The following is a 17,374-nucleotide window of genomic DNA, read 5'->3' as shown; positions in this document are numbered from 1 at the left end:
GTCTTTCATGGGTTGTGGGCATCACTGACAAGGCCATCATTTGGTGCTCATCCATAATTTTCCTTGAACTTTAATGGCGTGCTAGGCCATTTCAGATAGCAGTTAAAAGTCAATCGCATATACTGTGGATTGGAGTCACATGCAGGCCAAAGCAGGCAAGGATGGCAGATTTCCTTCCCTAAAGAACATCAGTGAACCAGATAGGTTTTTACAACAGTGTTATGACACAGCAGTTGGTAAAGGTTGAGTTATTTAAAATCCCAGAGGGAAACTTTAACAACTGTCATAACCTATATCTTTATTGGTATGTTTGAGAAGCATCTCTGAATTCAGAAATGAAATCACCAAGCCTCAAGAGGTTTTTATACAAATTAAATTAAACATTTATTAATTTAACAAGGAATTAAACACATACATGTCTACAAATTACTACCATAATAAACTTTTAAACAAATCCCCAAATTAATCACTCCCAGGTAAATCTTCCCCAAGGCAACAATAACCCATTGACTTAAACAGACACCAGGTAAAGCACATTTTATCTTTCAAATTTAAAATGAGGTTCCTTTGCACAGCTGTAGGCTTACAGGTGGCATGCCTCTGACTTACACATACAAAAAACTCTTTTCTGTATATACCTAGCCTTCCCTTTGAATGCAAATTCTCATTGTATCACTAGGCCCTTTGAACTCCACCTCTTATAACAATAAAACCCCTTTCATTGTACCAATTTTATTAGTAATATAAACATATTGCTTGGTGTCTCCTAGCTAGGTGCAAGATTTCACCCACAACCTTTGAATGGTTTATTCAACAAAATGCAAATGTACCCTCTACCTTACTGGTTAAAATCTCAAAAGTAATATACATCAAAGCACCCAGACTAACTGGCTTTAATCTAATTAAGGCGCACGCGCGCGCACACACACACACACCACCTCCCACAAGCACAGACCGTACTACAAGTCTAATTTAAAATAATTTCCAATAACATTATATACATTAACATCTTCTTGGCAAATAGGGATGCAACAAGAATTAAAAAGCCCGCTATACAGGACCAACAGCAATTCCATCTGCATTATGGGGTTGACAATTGGTTATTTTAGGAGCCATATGTAAACCATCAATAAGACTCTGCACTTTTGGGAAGCCTGTCTCTTGTTAGTACTGTTTCCACTCAAACTGATTCTCCATGGAAGGAATATGAGTGGTATAAGTGTTTGTAAACAAGGATTTTGTCACTTATTTTGTGCACCTGTGGATTGAAAACAGATTAGTATGGTAGCCAGTGGTGGTGACTCGCAAAGACCCAGTTATGTGTGTTATATAACCTTCACAGTCACAAGCCTTGCTACAGATCTTATCAACCCAAGGCAACTCAAGCCAAGATAAATATTCTCCATACTTTCCGAATACTTCTTGCTAGTCATGTTATCCTTCCCCCTAATTTATTTTTGCTATCCCTTTCAAATATAATACAGCTAGCAATGCCAAATGGGTACCCTTCCATTTACATTAGTCACATCTACATTAGATAAACAGGGTAATTGCCACTCAAGTAATTGCAAAAAATCACCAATGGCATTCCTGTAATGGTTGTCTTCTAAAAAGGAGAAGACAACATTGACCTGGCATGGAAAGGCTTGACTGATTTCAAAGGGCATCACTTGTGCAAAATAACCTGTTGAATATAACCTTTCAAATAATTTTCTTACCTCTAAAGCATGGTATCAGTGGTAAATCTTGAGAAGGCTGCAAATCAGTTGGAATTTTAAAACACAAGCCAAGAGGTCGTTTGTCAGAATTTATGTAGTGTATATTTTTCCACCGATGTGCACAGGCCTTCAAAAATATTAAAGATTTTGATATAAAACATACAATTAATTTTGTATTCTAATAAATATGCTAAATATGCGTTTTGAAGAATGTGCAGATACCAAAATGTAACCATCTTTCTTTGGCTGTCTCGACAAACTAACACCAAGCCATTGGTCATCTTTCTCTTCTGTACAATCTTGCCCACATTTTTTTCCCTTGGGAATACCTACAAAAAAATTGAATTATTTATTTCTTCATTTGCATGTAATATTGCTTCAATATAAACAGGTCACAAAAACTACACTACCTGTGAAGTCAAAACTGCACACTGATTTACACTCCTGACTTAGTTACACAATCACCACAATTTTAGTAAAATACTTTCCATGTTAACGTTTTTTTTTATACTCAGTAATACAATATTCATTCAGGCTCATGTTAGGTCAATGCCTGAATCAAATGTAAGAAAAGGCAACATTTGAAATTAATTTGAAAAATTTGAAAGCAAGTTTGTGAATTGCAGAGTTGCAGTTAGAAGTCTTATCTGTAGAATGTAACATGCTTATCAGTTTCCACACAGCAACAGATCTGCACATGATTACAGTTATATAAGCAGTTCCTACGCATACCAACAATATTCCCAAATAGTAAATGCTGACCTCTTCACTGATCTTGGCAAACTGAAAGGCGTTACATGCAAGCTGCGTGTAGACCCTAATACACTTCCAGCCAGGCACCAATGTAACGTCATTTCACGTCAGAAAGCAGAGAGAGAAGAAAATTCAGAGCTACATTGTTAAAGCCAGGAGATAAAGAACTTGCAAAATGTGAAGGTCGTGTTGGAAACAAACAGCTCCATATGACATCCAGCCATTTTGTGACCAACACATAAGTATCAGTGAGTACTGCGAAGCATGATTCACATATCACACACGAAACATGTCATTCTTCAAAGCATTGAGAACACCATTTGCAAGCATTGAACCTGATTTGGACTTATCTGAACTTACTAAGGGGCAAGATATAATGTATTTTGACTGAGTGTATTTTCATTTGAGGCCACTGTACTTGTGTGCACCAGTACACGGAAAAAGAAAACAGCCCTGTTCCAACAGCACATGCAGTTCTGCTTCTGAAGACTCCTTATTGTTTCTTATTGTCATATAAGGGTCTGGCTCATGTAGGGTTAATACGAGACTGAGTACAGTACCGGCCACAGTGTGATGTAAGAGAGCACATGACTAACACCTACAAGTCTGGCTTGTATTCTTTACTGTATATTTGTAAATCGTTCTAAGGGTCAATAAAGACTTATAGTTAAGCTATGTACGACTAAAAAGACTTCTTCAGACCTATCACATGGAAACCCACACCCTAACCAAATGGTGGCAGCTTGTGGAAAAACCCAAGACCTCGGAAAATGCAGAGAAAAACTAAAATGCTGGAAGACAGAAAAAAATTCAGCAAAGCAGTCTGACCTTTAAAGAAGCTGCAGAAGCAAAAGCACAGAGGAGAACCGCTCCAAACAAAGGCTTGGAAGCTGAAGGCAGAGATTTAAAATTCCCTACTGCAGCAGAAGATTCCATTGAAAATCTTATGGAAGTCCAGCTTCAGATCCCAGAGTGCAAAGTCAGCTGTCCAAGCTGGGGGGTGGGGGCTAAAACTTTAAATTCCAGGATATAGCAAGTCCTGAGAATCTTTTAAATAGTCCACTGCTCAGAAATTACCATTTAAAAACTGTCATAAAAGCTAGAATCCCTGAGTCGACACTTGAACACTTGTCTGAAATGGCTCCAGAACTGAGCAAAAATTAAATAACTCAGGGGAATAATGACTTTTCAAACCCAACTAAAGGCAAGTAAAAACCAGAATTCAATGAATTCACCTTTAAACATAAAGGCTGAGCGAGTAAACTCTGCAGGCAGCCCTTGTTGAAATGTCTTTCAAGTTCAGCATGATCGCCATTGTAGCAGAGCTCACCAAAAGCAGGAAGTGCAGAAAATTCCTTTGTCTCTAAGCGAATAGCAACGCCATCCTGAAATTCAGAAAGCTCTTAAAGCTGAACTTAACACTTTTAAAAGCAAAAAACTGCGGATGCTGGAAATCCAAAACAAAAACAAAAATACTTGGAAAAACTCAGCAGGTCTGGCAGCATCTGCGGAGATGTACACAGTTAACATTTCGAGTCCGAATGACCCTTCAACAGAACTAAGTAAAAATAGAAGAGAGGTGAAATATAAGCTGGTTTAAGGGGGGGTGGTGGGATAAGTAGAGCTGGATTGAGGGCCAGTGATAGGTGGAGATAACCATTTCTACCCTCATGAATAGAAACACAGAAAAAAGTAATTTAATGCCTTACAGCATATGGCTCACATGTGGAACAGATCTAAATATAACGCACTGTTATCACACGGACATAATTATTTGCATATTTGTTTATTTTGACTTATTTCACAGGCTATTCAAAGGTGTTGCTGATCATGTAATCATAGAAAAATATAGATAACACTAGGTACTGAATGCTGGAATAGACAATGCTCTAAGTGACAAGATAACATCCAAAACCTCAATTAAAATCAGTTTTAGTTGCAGTACTTAGAAAGCACGAGAGAAGATAGCAACTTCTTGACCTGACTCACCAGCAGTTTATTTTTATTAAACAGAATCCCATTGTGTGTTCTGCTTATACCATGTGATTTGAAATTGGGGTGAAAAGTTGAAACTTTTAGCACAGAAGTAGCCTTGGGACATGCTGCCTCTTACTGGAAAGCCTATTTGAAGGACTGTACACTGAACAGCTGTACACCATGGGGCTATTTTTAGTTTTAAATGCACAACAGGAGATCTGAGCCATTTTAAGGCGCAGGCCTCCTTTGCATGCTGCCGGCAAATGGGGAGGTTACAAAATCGGCCTAAATGCTTCAGCTGCTTTATTTCACAGACAGCAAGTGAACATACAGAGCATCAGCTGTGATTGGACTTAATTAAATCAATACAAGTGGGGTTGGGAAAAAAGTGTGCATGGAGCAGTTTGTTGGGAAGCTGCAGGAGCACACGAGACCAAGAAAAGAAGGGCTGAACTGGGCATAGGTAGAAAGCATATAGCTTTACTCTGGCTGCAGCAGCAATTCATGTATATGTGAATGGAACAGGAGCTTAAGTGGACTACACGATTAGGAGCAGCTGTAAGAATCCAGGTGTGAAGAAAGGTCAAGAACACAGTGGTCCGGTTAGCTGTAATGGAAAGGTAGGTTGGGAAAGGTGTACAATGGGCAACCCATCTGATATTCCCAGTTTTACAACCCCTGTCGGAGTTGAAACCTATCCCAATTCTGTAATCAGTTTTGATCACTACACAGTAAGGGAGTGAGGTGAAAGGAAAATATATGGGACTTCATATTCAGATCCAAGAAATAGTAAGCAAGGAAAGTTCAGAAGCATGCTGGTCATTGTTAATATGAAAACACAAAGACAGAAGTTGAGATGAAAGGAAATATTGTAGGATCCAAGTATCTTTGGATAATCCGATTCTACCAATAACTACACAATCTTGTTAAAAACAAAAGATAAAAGCAAAATTCTGCAGATGCTGGAAATATGAAATAAAAACAGAAAATGCTGGAAAAACGCAGATCTGGCAGCATTTATGGAGAGAGAAACAGGTTTAATGTTTCGAGTCCGTATGACTCTACTTCAGAGCTAAGAAGAGTCATACGGACTTGAAACTTTAACTCGGTTTCTCTTTCCACAGATGCTGCCAGACCTGCTGAGTCTTTCTAGCATTTTCTGCTTTTGTTTATGGGTAAGCATGCAGTTAAAAGATAAGCAGCAAAACATGATGGTTAAGACTATTCACAAAATACAGAAGTTGCTCATGCTGTAGCACAGACACTATGCTCAGCAGTTGTAGAGGGGAAGTGAGATTAGAGGGCTGAGCTAGAGTTTTGTAAACTGGATTGCACGTGAGACAGGTCAAGTTGTATTCTTTGAGATTTTGATTCTTTTGTATGAATATATATGCATAGATATATGTATAATGCAAGGTAAAGTGAGGATTAGCTGAGTGTTATGCAATTTAATTAGATGTGTCTCTACCTGTTAATGTATGGCTTAAAAGGGGACCTTGACATTTGAGTAAATTCTGGAAAATATGTTTTTACTCTTCTAGGTTAAGAACAATGGCATAATGAAGTTACAAAAGTGTATTACTGCAGAAAATGATTGATGTCAGCAGACACGAGCTTTAGATTGCCTGCAAAAGAAAAAGGGGGGGGGGAAATAAAAGGGAAAAAAATTGGTAAGGGCTGAAGTGTTAGCCCAGGCCATGGCTATGGACTAACTACTACTACTGCTACGACAACTTGGCCCAATCGTGCTGACCAGAAACAACCACAGTCTAATAAAAGCATAGGAAGTGTCTCTTAACAGGATAAAAGAAGGACACTTCGGAACATTCCAAGGGAGGACAAGACGAAGGTCAATACAGCATAAACCAGAAGACAATGCCCCAGTGACTTTGGACAGCAAGGACTGGAGTTCACTATTACAGCTACTGATGTTGCTAAGTATTAATTTTGGTTAGGCTAATTGAGCTTCATAAAGTCGTGCTGCTAATCGAAGCATTCAGTGCCTGTGCCTGATGAGTCAAGGAATTGTAAAGATCTCCGTATTCCAAATTCCTTATAACAGCAGGAATAACCAAGTATGTGTCCAGCTTTTTCGTACATCGTACATTCGAAAGTGCAGGTGGTTGAACAAAAGCCTCCTTAAATACACAAAGAGTGAAATTCCTCTTCTGTTATAACAATGTTATTTTATTCAAGAAAGGTGTTTGCAGCCCCCAGGCTGAATCACAGTGTAGCTTAGATCAAAAAATTCATAAAGGCTAAATAATCAAATTAAAAAAACATGTCTGCAAAGAATGAGTGGGGGTTGATAATGGCGTCAATCTGATAGCTCTCCAGCACCTGAGATCACATCAGGAGTTCTCCATTGGAGGTGATGTTAGGCAGATATATTATTATAGTTTGCAAATAATGGAATGTTACCTTGTGAAATATTACCCATCATTTGTGCCCTAACAATGACCATACATTCCTGGTCTACAGAATTGCTAAAGACAACATAGAGGTTATAAAATTCAAAAGTCACTTTTACAATGTTATGGATGAAAAGGACTTTATTAAATTAAAAGGTAAACATGGTCTGAAAACCCACTGGCCTTGGGTCCCAGCATAAGTGATCTCTGGTGCTTCACACTGGTTAAGTGGGGTTAGGATCTGGTCACCACTTTACACACACTAAATAGGCACCAGCGCCACCAGGAACAAGATTTTAATTCACTCAAAACCCATCCACTTGCACAGAGTTAACACTGACCCCCTAGGAGTGCATCTCAGCTGTTTGGCCATCAGTAGGGAGGCTGCAAAATGTGGTAAAGGATGCCAGGTCAGTTGCAAAAGAAAATTCCAAACTTCAAGGAGGGAGGCAGGGGTCCAGGCCTTGCCCCAGCTGCATCCTGAGTGTGCCCAAACACATTAACTGGTTGATGTAATGCCAGGTTTCCGACTTTGAACAACAAGCGTCCTGGCGATGCCTGGGCTATCCACTCCTGAAAAAAAAAGCCTGGAGCAGCAAGATGGCTCCTGCAGTAATATTTTTTTAAAAAGTCAGGCACCCTAAGTAAAATCTGTGCAACCTTTTCCATTGGAAAGCATCCGAAAGGACCCTGGAGTGTTTTTCAAGTTGTTTGGGTCCATTTGAAAGAGTGTTGCTGCATCCTCACAGGGGTGGCAGAGCAGTGGGTGATCTGTCCACACGGACGCTACAACAGGTTTGGGGCAGCAATGAAATTGCCTCTAGGTCTGCTGAATGACAGTGCAGTTAGAGCAGAGGCTGCAGAGGGGGCAAGGTCTGCGTCATGTGCTGTTCCAACTTGGAGTCAGATGCCTCCAGGCTTCTTGAAAATGCTAGAAAGCTGTGTCGCAGGGAAGCCAATGCACCCAGCATCTTGATGTGCATGCCACCCCATCAAGGTCCTCATCTGAGCGCTCTGCAGCAATACCATCCTTTACCCCTGGCCTGCCTGCAGACCAATTGTGTCCAATGATTCACTATTCGCTGATACCAACTCTTATGTTAGCAAGGTAAGTGCAATGCCAGTATCTGAGCTCGTAGCTATGAATGTACGATCAAGTGATGGGGCCTCATCATCAGTTCTGTGCTGCTGCTCTCTCTTCTCCTCCAAGGCCTGGCGTAGCTGGGCAGGCAGCAGTCCTCAGGTGTCCAAAAGTAGAATTCAGAAGGGCAAGATTTGTGTATTGGAAAGGGGTTGGGAATTAAGAGGTCCAAGCCCATCAGCAGCTTGCTCGGCATGCCACATATCAGGATAAGGGTGCCCTGGGCATTACACATCCTCAATATTCCCAATGCTGTTGGATGCTGTGGGTCGAGAGGTTCTTGGGGAGAAACAGTAAAGCTCACTAAGAAGCAGAACTGCTGCACATGCTGTTAAAACATGGATCCACACCCCTCCCCCACTGGCTCCAACCCTCACCCCTCCCCCCACACTGGATCCAAACCTCACCCTCCCTCACCCCACCACCACCTCCAAACTGGCTCCATACCTCCACTGCGCCCACATCACACTGGCTCCAACCATCCCCCTCTCCACATTGGCTCCATCCCTCACACCCTTCCCCCACCTCCACACTGGCTCCATCACTACCCCCCCCAGCCCCCTCCACACTGGCTCCATCACTCCCCCCCCGCCAGCCCCCTCCACACTGGCTCCATCACTCCCCACCCGCCAGCCCCCTCCACACTGGCTCCATCACTCTTCCCCACCCCCCACCCAGCCCCCTCCACACTGGCTCCATCACTCCCCCCTTCCCCCCGCCCCCCGCCCCCCGCCTCCACACTGGCTCCATCACTACCCCCCCCCCACCCCCTGGCTCCATCACTCCCCCCCCACCTCCACACTGGCTCCATCACTCCACTGCCCCCCCCCCCCCCCCCCCCCTCCACACTGGCTCCATCACTCCCCCGCCCCCCCCACCTCCACACTGGCTCCATCACTCCCCCGCCCCCCCCACCTCCACACTGGCTCCATCACTACCCCCCCCCCCCCCCCCTCCACACTGGCTCCATCACTCCCCCTCCCCCCCCTCCACACTGGCTCCATCACACTCCCCCCCCCACCACTCCACACTGGCTCCATCATTTCCCCCCCCCCCACCGCTCCACACTGGCACCATCACTTTCCCCCCCCCCACTGGCTCATCTCTCCATCAACACCCTCTACCCAATATCCCAGGCTAGGTTAGCATTTATTGCCCAACCCTAATTGTCCTTGAGAAGGTGCTGGTGAGCTGCCTTCTTGAACCGCTGCAATCCATGTGGTGTAGGTACACCCACAGTGCTGTTAGGGAGGGAGTTCCAGGATTTTGACCCAGTGACAGTGAAGGAATGGCAATATATTTCCAAGTCAGGATGCTGAGTGACTAGGAGGGGAACTTCTAGGTGGTAGTGTTTCCATATGTCTGCTGTCCTTGTCCTTCTAGATGGTTGCGGTCGAGGATTTGGAAGGTGCCTATCTAAGGAGCCTTGGTGAGTTCCTGCAGTGCCTCTTGTAGATGGTACACACGCTGCTACTGTGCGTCAGTGGTGAAGGGAGTGAATGTTTGTAGAAGGGGTGCCAATCAAGCCGGCTGCTTTGTCCTGGATGGTGTTGAGCTTCGTGAGTGTTGTTAGAGCTGCACTTGCCCAGGCAAGTGGGGAGTATTCCATCACACTCTTGACCTGTGCCCTGTAGATAGTGGACAGGCTTTGGGGAGTCAGGAGATGAGTTACTCACCACAGAATTCCTAACCTCTGACCTGCTCTTGTAGCCAGAGTATTATATGACTAGTCCAGTTCAGTTTCTGGTCAATGGTAACTTCCAGGATGTTGATAGTGGGGGATTCAGCGATGGTAGTGCCATTGAATGTCAAGTAGCTATGGTTAGATTCTCTCTTATTGGAGATGATCATTGCCTGGCACTTCTGTGGCACGAATGTTACTCGTCACTTGAATGGGTGAGACCCAAGGAGTAGGCTCATCTCTAACTTTCTTGATAATGTCAATGAAGCCCTGAAGTTTCTCCTCTTTCATTGAGCAGTGCGAGAGGCTAATATTGTGGTCGGTAGGAGATTTTACATTCACTGAGCCCAACCACACACATGAGTTCATTACACATCTTGTAACACTACTACCAGATCCTGGGTCCAGACTCCAGGAATTTACCTTTTTGCCCTCTTGCACCTCTCCTTTCTGAGGGTGCTTCTGTACAGCCTCTTGGCCTTCTGCAGGATCATGAGGTTTCTCCTCATGTCCTCCTGTAAATATTAATGCCTCTAAGGCTGTATGTGTCAATTTGGTCTCCTTTATGTGTCTTGTTGTTCAGCTTGTAAGAATTTCCACTGCAGTGGTTTTTTTTCTCACCTTTTTAAGAGGCATCCTGCCTGTCTAAGAGATGTGTAGCTACATTGCCAGTACCCCTTGCTGTGTGCAGAGCTCAGCAGCAGCATTCAGATGAGGAGACCAGGGGCTGGAGGGCAGGAACTTATGCCACAATCATTCCAATGAGGGGGAAGAATGAATTTTGTGCCTCACTCATCTCCACTTGAATGGGCACACAGCCATGTTCCTGTGCCCAAAAATTGGGACAAAAGAATTTCTTACTATAAGTTGTTTTTATAAAACAGTGTAAGCATTCTAAAAGCTTTCTTAACTTGCTTCAAAACTGGTTTAATTTTGTAAAAGATTTTTAAAGCACGTCCAAAGTGTATTTCTGAAGTTATAAACTTAAAAAAAAAATTCTTTTTTGGTTTAATCTAATGGACTTGGCCTGGAAAAAAACATAGGATTCTTTATGCCTCCACCTGTTCCTGGTTTCGAAGAGATAGATCAGATTGACCAGAGGAACTACTGCAGAGATGCCAGACTGAACAGACGCCATAGGCAGCCTCTGTTCACCATTATTCATGTTTCCCTGTCCGTAGGCCCAGCTGGGCTAATTCACTGGGCAATAAGCTCAAGCAGGCATTTGCTAATATTAAGTTCTCCTTCACAAATTCCACTGTTGCCATTTGGAGATTACTCTGCTACTCTTCCTGCCCAACATCACTGTACAAATTCAGAGGCTAGGAATGTTGTAACTAGTAAGTCACCTCCTGACTCCCCAAAGACTGTTCACTATCTACAATGCAAAAGTCAGGACTGTGAGGAAATACTCTCCACTTGCCTGCATGAGGACAGCTCCAGCAACACTCAAGAAGCTTGACAATGTCCAGGACAAAGCAGCCTGCGTGACTGGCACCCATCCAGAAACATTCACTCCCTCCACCACCGACACACAGTAGCAGCAGTGTGTGCCATCTACAAGGTGCACTGCAGCAACTCACTTCTTAGACAGGCACCTTCCAAATCCATGACCGCTACCATCTAGGAGGACAGGACAGCAGATAGATAGGAACACCACCACCTGGAAGTTCCCCTCCAAGTGACTCACCATCCTGACTTGGAAATACATCACCGTCCCTTCACTGTCCCTGGGGCAAAACCCTGGAACTCCCTTCCTAACAGCACTGTGGGTGTACCTAAACCACAGGGGCTGCAGCGGATTGAGAAGGCAACTCAGCATCACCTTTTCAAGGGCATTAGGGATGGGCAATAAATGCTGGCTTAGCCACACAAGTAAATGAATAATTTTTAAAAATGACTGATGTGACACCTTCCTACTCTGAGGACAATGTGCTTCCCCTTCTCACATTCTCGTCTACCCCTTTGCCTTTATTCTCCTTTTCCTACAGTGGCAGGATGCTCTTGAGTACATATTGATAATTTAAAATAGGATCTTTTGGGAATTGAGATAATGGGCTGAATCTTATGCTGCTAACAGCTGTGCATGTTGAGATGGCCACCACTATTCTACTTTAGGACCTATTGGAGGTCCTGACCCGCACACATGCACGATAATTGCCTGGGAAGTTTAAAATCCAATGGGAAGATTTGTGTTGCCCAGGCACTATGAGAATGTCTCCAACATTGGCCTCAGAGTCAGAGATGTGTGATACTTATCCCAGTATTGTCCCACTGTTTAATTCCTGGTGTAACTCAGTTATTAACAGCATAACCAAACCCACCAGCCCCCACCCACACACAGCCCCTGCCTACAACCATGCCTGACCCAACTATCCATAGCCCTGCTTACACACTCACCCAGGCCCCCCACTCACTCATACACCAACTCCATTGAAACCCTCAAGACTATTAAAATGCATTTGAACATGGCAGCCAGTGTTGCAAAAAGAGGGTGTGGCCTCTCCGCTGCTCCTAATTTGCCATAGCTCTCTGCGAACAGCTGCACCAAGTGATTGCCGCTGCAGCCAGGACAGGAAGACCCAGCTGGAAGGATGCAAAAAGGTAGGCTCACAATTAACTTTGCAGTCTGTGGCGATCTCTCCAGCAACCCCACTGCCCGGAAGATCTTTGTTGTAAGCCATTTCCCCCCAAGATGAAAGTAGAAAAGAAAGAAGAAAGCTGTGTGTGTGTTTATATATGGAATGCAACCCAGATTGCAGAAAACATTCTTTAATGGGAATGAGTTGGCACTCGATGTCAAGCCCAGGTCATGCTCTTCATAGGGTTCAGGAGGTACTCCTGGGGTTGGAGCTAGTTAGAGAAGGAGCTCCTAGATGGCAGGGGGGGGGGGGGTTTACAGAAGGGGCTCTTGGAAGTGGTGGGGTGGGGGGGTCATTACAGGAGGAACTCCTGGAAGGAGGGGGGGGGGGTGGAGGCAGCGGTTACAGGAGGGACTCCTTGCGGGCATTGGACGAAGGGTTCCTGGGACGTGTACAGGAGGACCTCCTGCAGGCTGCAGGGGTTCACAGGAGGAGCTCAGGGTGGGGGGTGGGTGGGGCAAGGGGGAGCAGGAGAAAGGAGAGGCATGAGGAGTACAACAGACGCCTGTGGAGAATATGGAGGGAGGGTGGAGTGGGCCAGGTTAAGTGGTATGTAGTCCAAACTGGATGGATTGCATTCCACTGCCCCCATGAACTACACAGTTCCTTAGACCAGAATAATGTTCTCCCTCTCACCCCACCACTCCCCACTTGCCCTTGCAGCTGTTTCACATTCTTCACCATGAACAGCAGTGAGAAGATTTTTGGGAGGTATAGTACATTTGCTATAAATGGTATCATTGGATAGGTGAAACCCAGAAGTTGGGGCGTTGACACAACTAACTTAATAATGTCTCTGCATATGCTCCCCACCCCCCCCCATCCCAAAACGCATACATTCTCTCACTTTCTTTACAGACCTCACCGGCGATGCCCAGACCCTCCCCGCACCCCCCACCCTGCCCCCCCCACCCCATCCAAACCTCTCTGAGCACCCAAGGGGCCACTCACAATCATTGCCAAGCACTCACCAGGTCACCCACAGACATTACCAAGCGTTTGTGAGGCTGACCCCAGACATCACCAGGCACACCAAGGCCATCCATAAGCAAAACATTTATGGCTCCACTCGTGACATTACACGCAATGACTTCACCCTCACCTGCTCCCATCCAATGAAACAAACCTCACTAATCCAACCATGCAACGCAAATGGTAGAAAATGGTCAATGCTGTGGACTTGCCAAATTCAGCCTTAGAGAAATCTCTATAGCATCCTGCAAGATCTCACAATGCACATATTTGCATATTTGAAGGAGCCGTCAAGTCAATTGCTGCATTGGGATGGAATGAATGTTTTAAGAGTCAACAACTTATATTTATATAGCACCTTTAATGTAATGAAACGTCCCAAGGCACTTCACCAGAGCATCAAAAAAAAAGTTTGACAAGGGGCATTGAGGAGATATTAGGTGAAATGACCAATAGCTTGGTCAGCGAGGTATGTTTTAAGATGCATATGTTGGCCAGGGGCTGCAGCTGAAGGGCCAGACACAGGTGAAAGCAACTTTTGACCTGAGTCCAGTTGCTGGCCTGACTTTTGAAACCTGACTCCAGTCACTGGGTCCGAACTGGCTGGAACCAGTTCTGAAGTAGCTGGCTGTCTTGAAGACAAAGGAAATGTGATGAGTCCTTATTTAGAAAAGGGGGAAATGAGGTGATCCTGCAAGTCTTGGAACAGAGCCAATGGAGAAGATGCCACAGATCAGGCAAGCAGGCCTAAACTAACGGGAAGAGGGACAGCACAGCTTGAAGAGATATGATTCAGTATAATGCTGAGAGGATTTCGGGCATGGGGCAGTGAGACTCCGGAGACCATCCAGAAGCGGAAGAACCTACGTCAGTAACGTAGAGACGCGAGAGAGAATGGAACGCCTGGCCAGCTCTCCTTTTCGGGTATTAGCTATTATATTCTGTGATCACTCGGAGTGTCAGAGAAACCTAGTGGGTGTGCATTTAGATCCTAGTTTTGGGTATAAAACTGTATAACCTGCTGTAAACTGCATGTCTATATTTAACCAGACATATAAGCTATATGTAGATGATCTAACGACGTGAATAAAGCGCATTTAGAGTTAAGAGAGAATTGACTCTTCTCCTCTGTGTACCAAGCCAATAACCGTTACCAGTGACCTCCAGCGACACATATTAAAGGAGGAAAGCATGGTAGAGACACAGAAACGTGCAGGGAAGGAATTCAAGAGCTTGGGGCCTGGACAACTGAAGGCACGACGACCAATGGTGGAGCAATCATAAAATGGGAATGCACAACAGGTCAAAGAATTGAAGGAGCGCAGATATTTCACAGGGTTGTGGAACCGGAGGAGATTACACAGACAGGGAGGGATAACATCATGGAAGGATTCAAAAACAAAAATGACAATATTAAAATCAAGATGTTGCTTGACCAGGGGCCAATGTAGGTCAGCAAGCACAGGGTGATATGTGAATGGCACTTGGGTGCGAATTAAGACAAAGGCAGCACAGTTTTGAATGACTTCAGGTTTATGAAGGATAGAATGTGGGGCATCAGCTAGGGGTGCAATGGAATAGTCAGGTCAAAGGTGATAAAGGTATGAATGAAGGTTTCAGCAGCAGATGAGCTGAGACAGGTGCAAAGACAGGTGACATTACAGAGGTGCAAATAGGTAGCCTTAGTGATGACACAAATATAAAGTCAGAACCTGAACTCAGGATCAAATGTGACACCAAGGTTGTGAAAAGACAATCTAAGAGGGATGTGTTAGTGGCTAGAGAACAGAATTTGAAGCAGAGACCGAAAAACAATGACTTCTGTCTTCCCGATATAGCAGTCTGATAATTCAGTTACAGTGGAGGAGTCAAGCGAGGTGATGATGAGGTAGAACTGGGTGACATCAGCATACATGTGAAAACTAGTACTGTGCCTTTAGATAATGGCACAAGGGGCAGCATGTAGCTGAAAAATAGGAGAGGGCCAAGGATAAACCCTTGGGAGGCAACTGAAGTAACTGTGAGATAGATGCCAGTAGAGATTCTCTGGCTATGGTTAGGTAGATAAGAATGGAACCAGGTGTGAGCAATCCCACCCAGTTGGACGACAGTGGAGGGGCACTGCAGGAGGATGGTGGGATCAACCATCTCCAAAGTTGCTGACAGGTCAAGAACGACGAGGAGGGAAATTTGCCTTTGACACAGTCACATCAAAGTCACAAATGACATCCTATAAGTGCTGTTGTTTCATATTGTGGCGGGCAGAAACTTGACTGGAGGGATACAGATATGGAGTTCCAGGAAGGATGGGAATGGATTTTGAACGAGATAACACATTCAACAGCTTTGGAGAGAAGGGAGGTTAGAGATGGGATGGTAGCTTGGAAGGACAAAGGGGTCAAATGTTTTTTTTTTGAGGAGAGTGGTGATGAAGGCAAAGTTAAGGGACAGATGGATAACATCTAAAGGGAGACCTGGAGGGGAAGTTAAGTGGTCAGCAGTTTAATGGAAATAGGATCAAGGGAGCAGGAGATGGGTCTCATAGATAAGGAAGAGCTCAGACTGGTATGAGGAGAGACATGAGTTAAGCTAGAGAGAGTTGAGTGTTCAGGTCAAAGGCAGGGGAAATCATTAAAAGGAAGTTTGGCCGGTGCTACTGGAAGTGAGGGATGTGACAGAGGCAGCTGATCAGATGGTTTCAATCCTGGTGACGAAGTATTCCATGAGCTTTTCGCACTTAATGTTGGAAGTAAGGGTGGAGGAGACAGTGGAGAGTGGACAATCCTGGAATAGTAGTTTTAGCAGATGAGAGAAGGAACCAATCGTATTTTAAGTGGTCCAGCCTGATCTGTTGGAGCAAGATGGGAAATTGCACAACGTGGAGGCCTCTATCCTCCAGTAAATTAGAGTTTCATTGAAGATTTTACAGATCATATTGATAACACTCCACACATAAATGCAGATTCACAATGACCTGCACAGATTGGTGCCTAGTGTGACAGATTGCCTGTCCACACAGCCACTTCCTACAGCTGCTGTGTTCTGCATACACGTTCAAATTTCTCTTTCCACGGTGCACCAAACTGAGCATCAATCGTCTCCAGGCCAATGCACCTGCTAAATGTGGTAGTGTCATCAGTGTTCCATGTACTCAGACATTCATGACCTCCACAGAGCTTGCAACTCGGTAAAGAATAAGAACGTGCAGCCCTGGGATATGCCTCCAGGAATTGACGTTTTTCTCATAGATCCCCAATGTCATAGCCTATGTTTTCTGATTCCTCCTTTAACTCTGCTGATTCAAAAGCAAAATACTCCAGAGGCTAGAAACCGGGTATAAAAATATAAAATGCTCAAAACACTCAGCAAATCGGACAGCGATTTCAGAAAGAGAAACTGAGTTAACATTTCAAGTTCTGACAAAAGGTTATCGGCCTAAAACATTAACTCTGCTTTTCTTCCCAGAGAAGCAATCTGAATAGCTGAGTGTTTTCAGCATTTTTTGTCACGTCACTCAGTTGATGATTGGGAGAAGGTCAGGAGGGCCAATTGCATGTATGAAGCCAAATTAGAGTCATCTTATTTTTCTGGGTGCTCCTCCACACAAACAAGTATATGCCATTGCCTTGACTGCACTGGAGCAGTTTGGCTAGAGGTGCAGCAAGTTCTGATACATGGGTAATTCTGCGCTTCATCTGGGATATTGTTGCAACCCAGAGCCTTCTCTGTGTCCAGTGCACTGGGTCACTTCCCATGTCATGCAGAGTGAACCAGTCATTATAATTTTTCACTATTTATCCACAGTAAGGTTTCACTCACCCCTTTACTGGCTGTTCCTCTCTTCAACATCAGCCGCACTCACCATATTGTTGCTGCTGTTCCCAACTTTGCTGCTTTATCTGGCACCATTCCTCTCTCCCCACTCTCATTCCCCAGTCTCATACTTAACAGGTTGCCTCTGAATCAATGTTAATGTAAAGTAAATAAGCCCACCTCTTCCTGAGAAAGTAAGATTCTAGAATTCCACGTTGAGTAACCTCCCACACTTTGACTTTTTATACATTCCATACCGCAATGTG

At 44.4% G+C, this 17,374-nt stretch overlaps 1 protein-coding gene across 2 annotated transcripts in view; it reads right to left on the bottom strand.

Annotated features, from left to right (window-relative positions):
* The window catches only part of itga4 (integrin alpha 4), a 169,637-nt gene that overhangs the window by 138,266 nt on the left and 13,997 nt on the right, over positions 1-17,374 (bottom strand). For both annotated transcript variants that reach the window (XM_041200111.1, XM_041200112.1), the window contains exons 3-4: positions 1,941-2,047; positions 1,719-1,845 (exon numbers count right to left, since the gene is read on the bottom strand). In XM_041200111.1, the coding sequence (XP_041056045.1) occupies positions 1,719-1,845; positions 1,941-2,047 (234 nt within the window). The remainder of the gene's footprint in view (positions 1-1,718; positions 1,846-1,940; positions 2,048-17,374) is intronic.

The sequence above is a fragment of the Carcharodon carcharias genome, chromosome 12 (genome assembly GCF_017639515.1).
Source record: "Carcharodon carcharias isolate sCarCar2 chromosome 12, sCarCar2.pri, whole genome shotgun sequence".
NCBI classification, from domain to species: domain Eukaryota; kingdom Metazoa; phylum Chordata; class Chondrichthyes; order Lamniformes; family Lamnidae; genus Carcharodon; species Carcharodon carcharias.
Note: the sequence above shows the minus strand (reverse complement) of the source record. Positions and strands in the feature narration are given on the sequence as shown.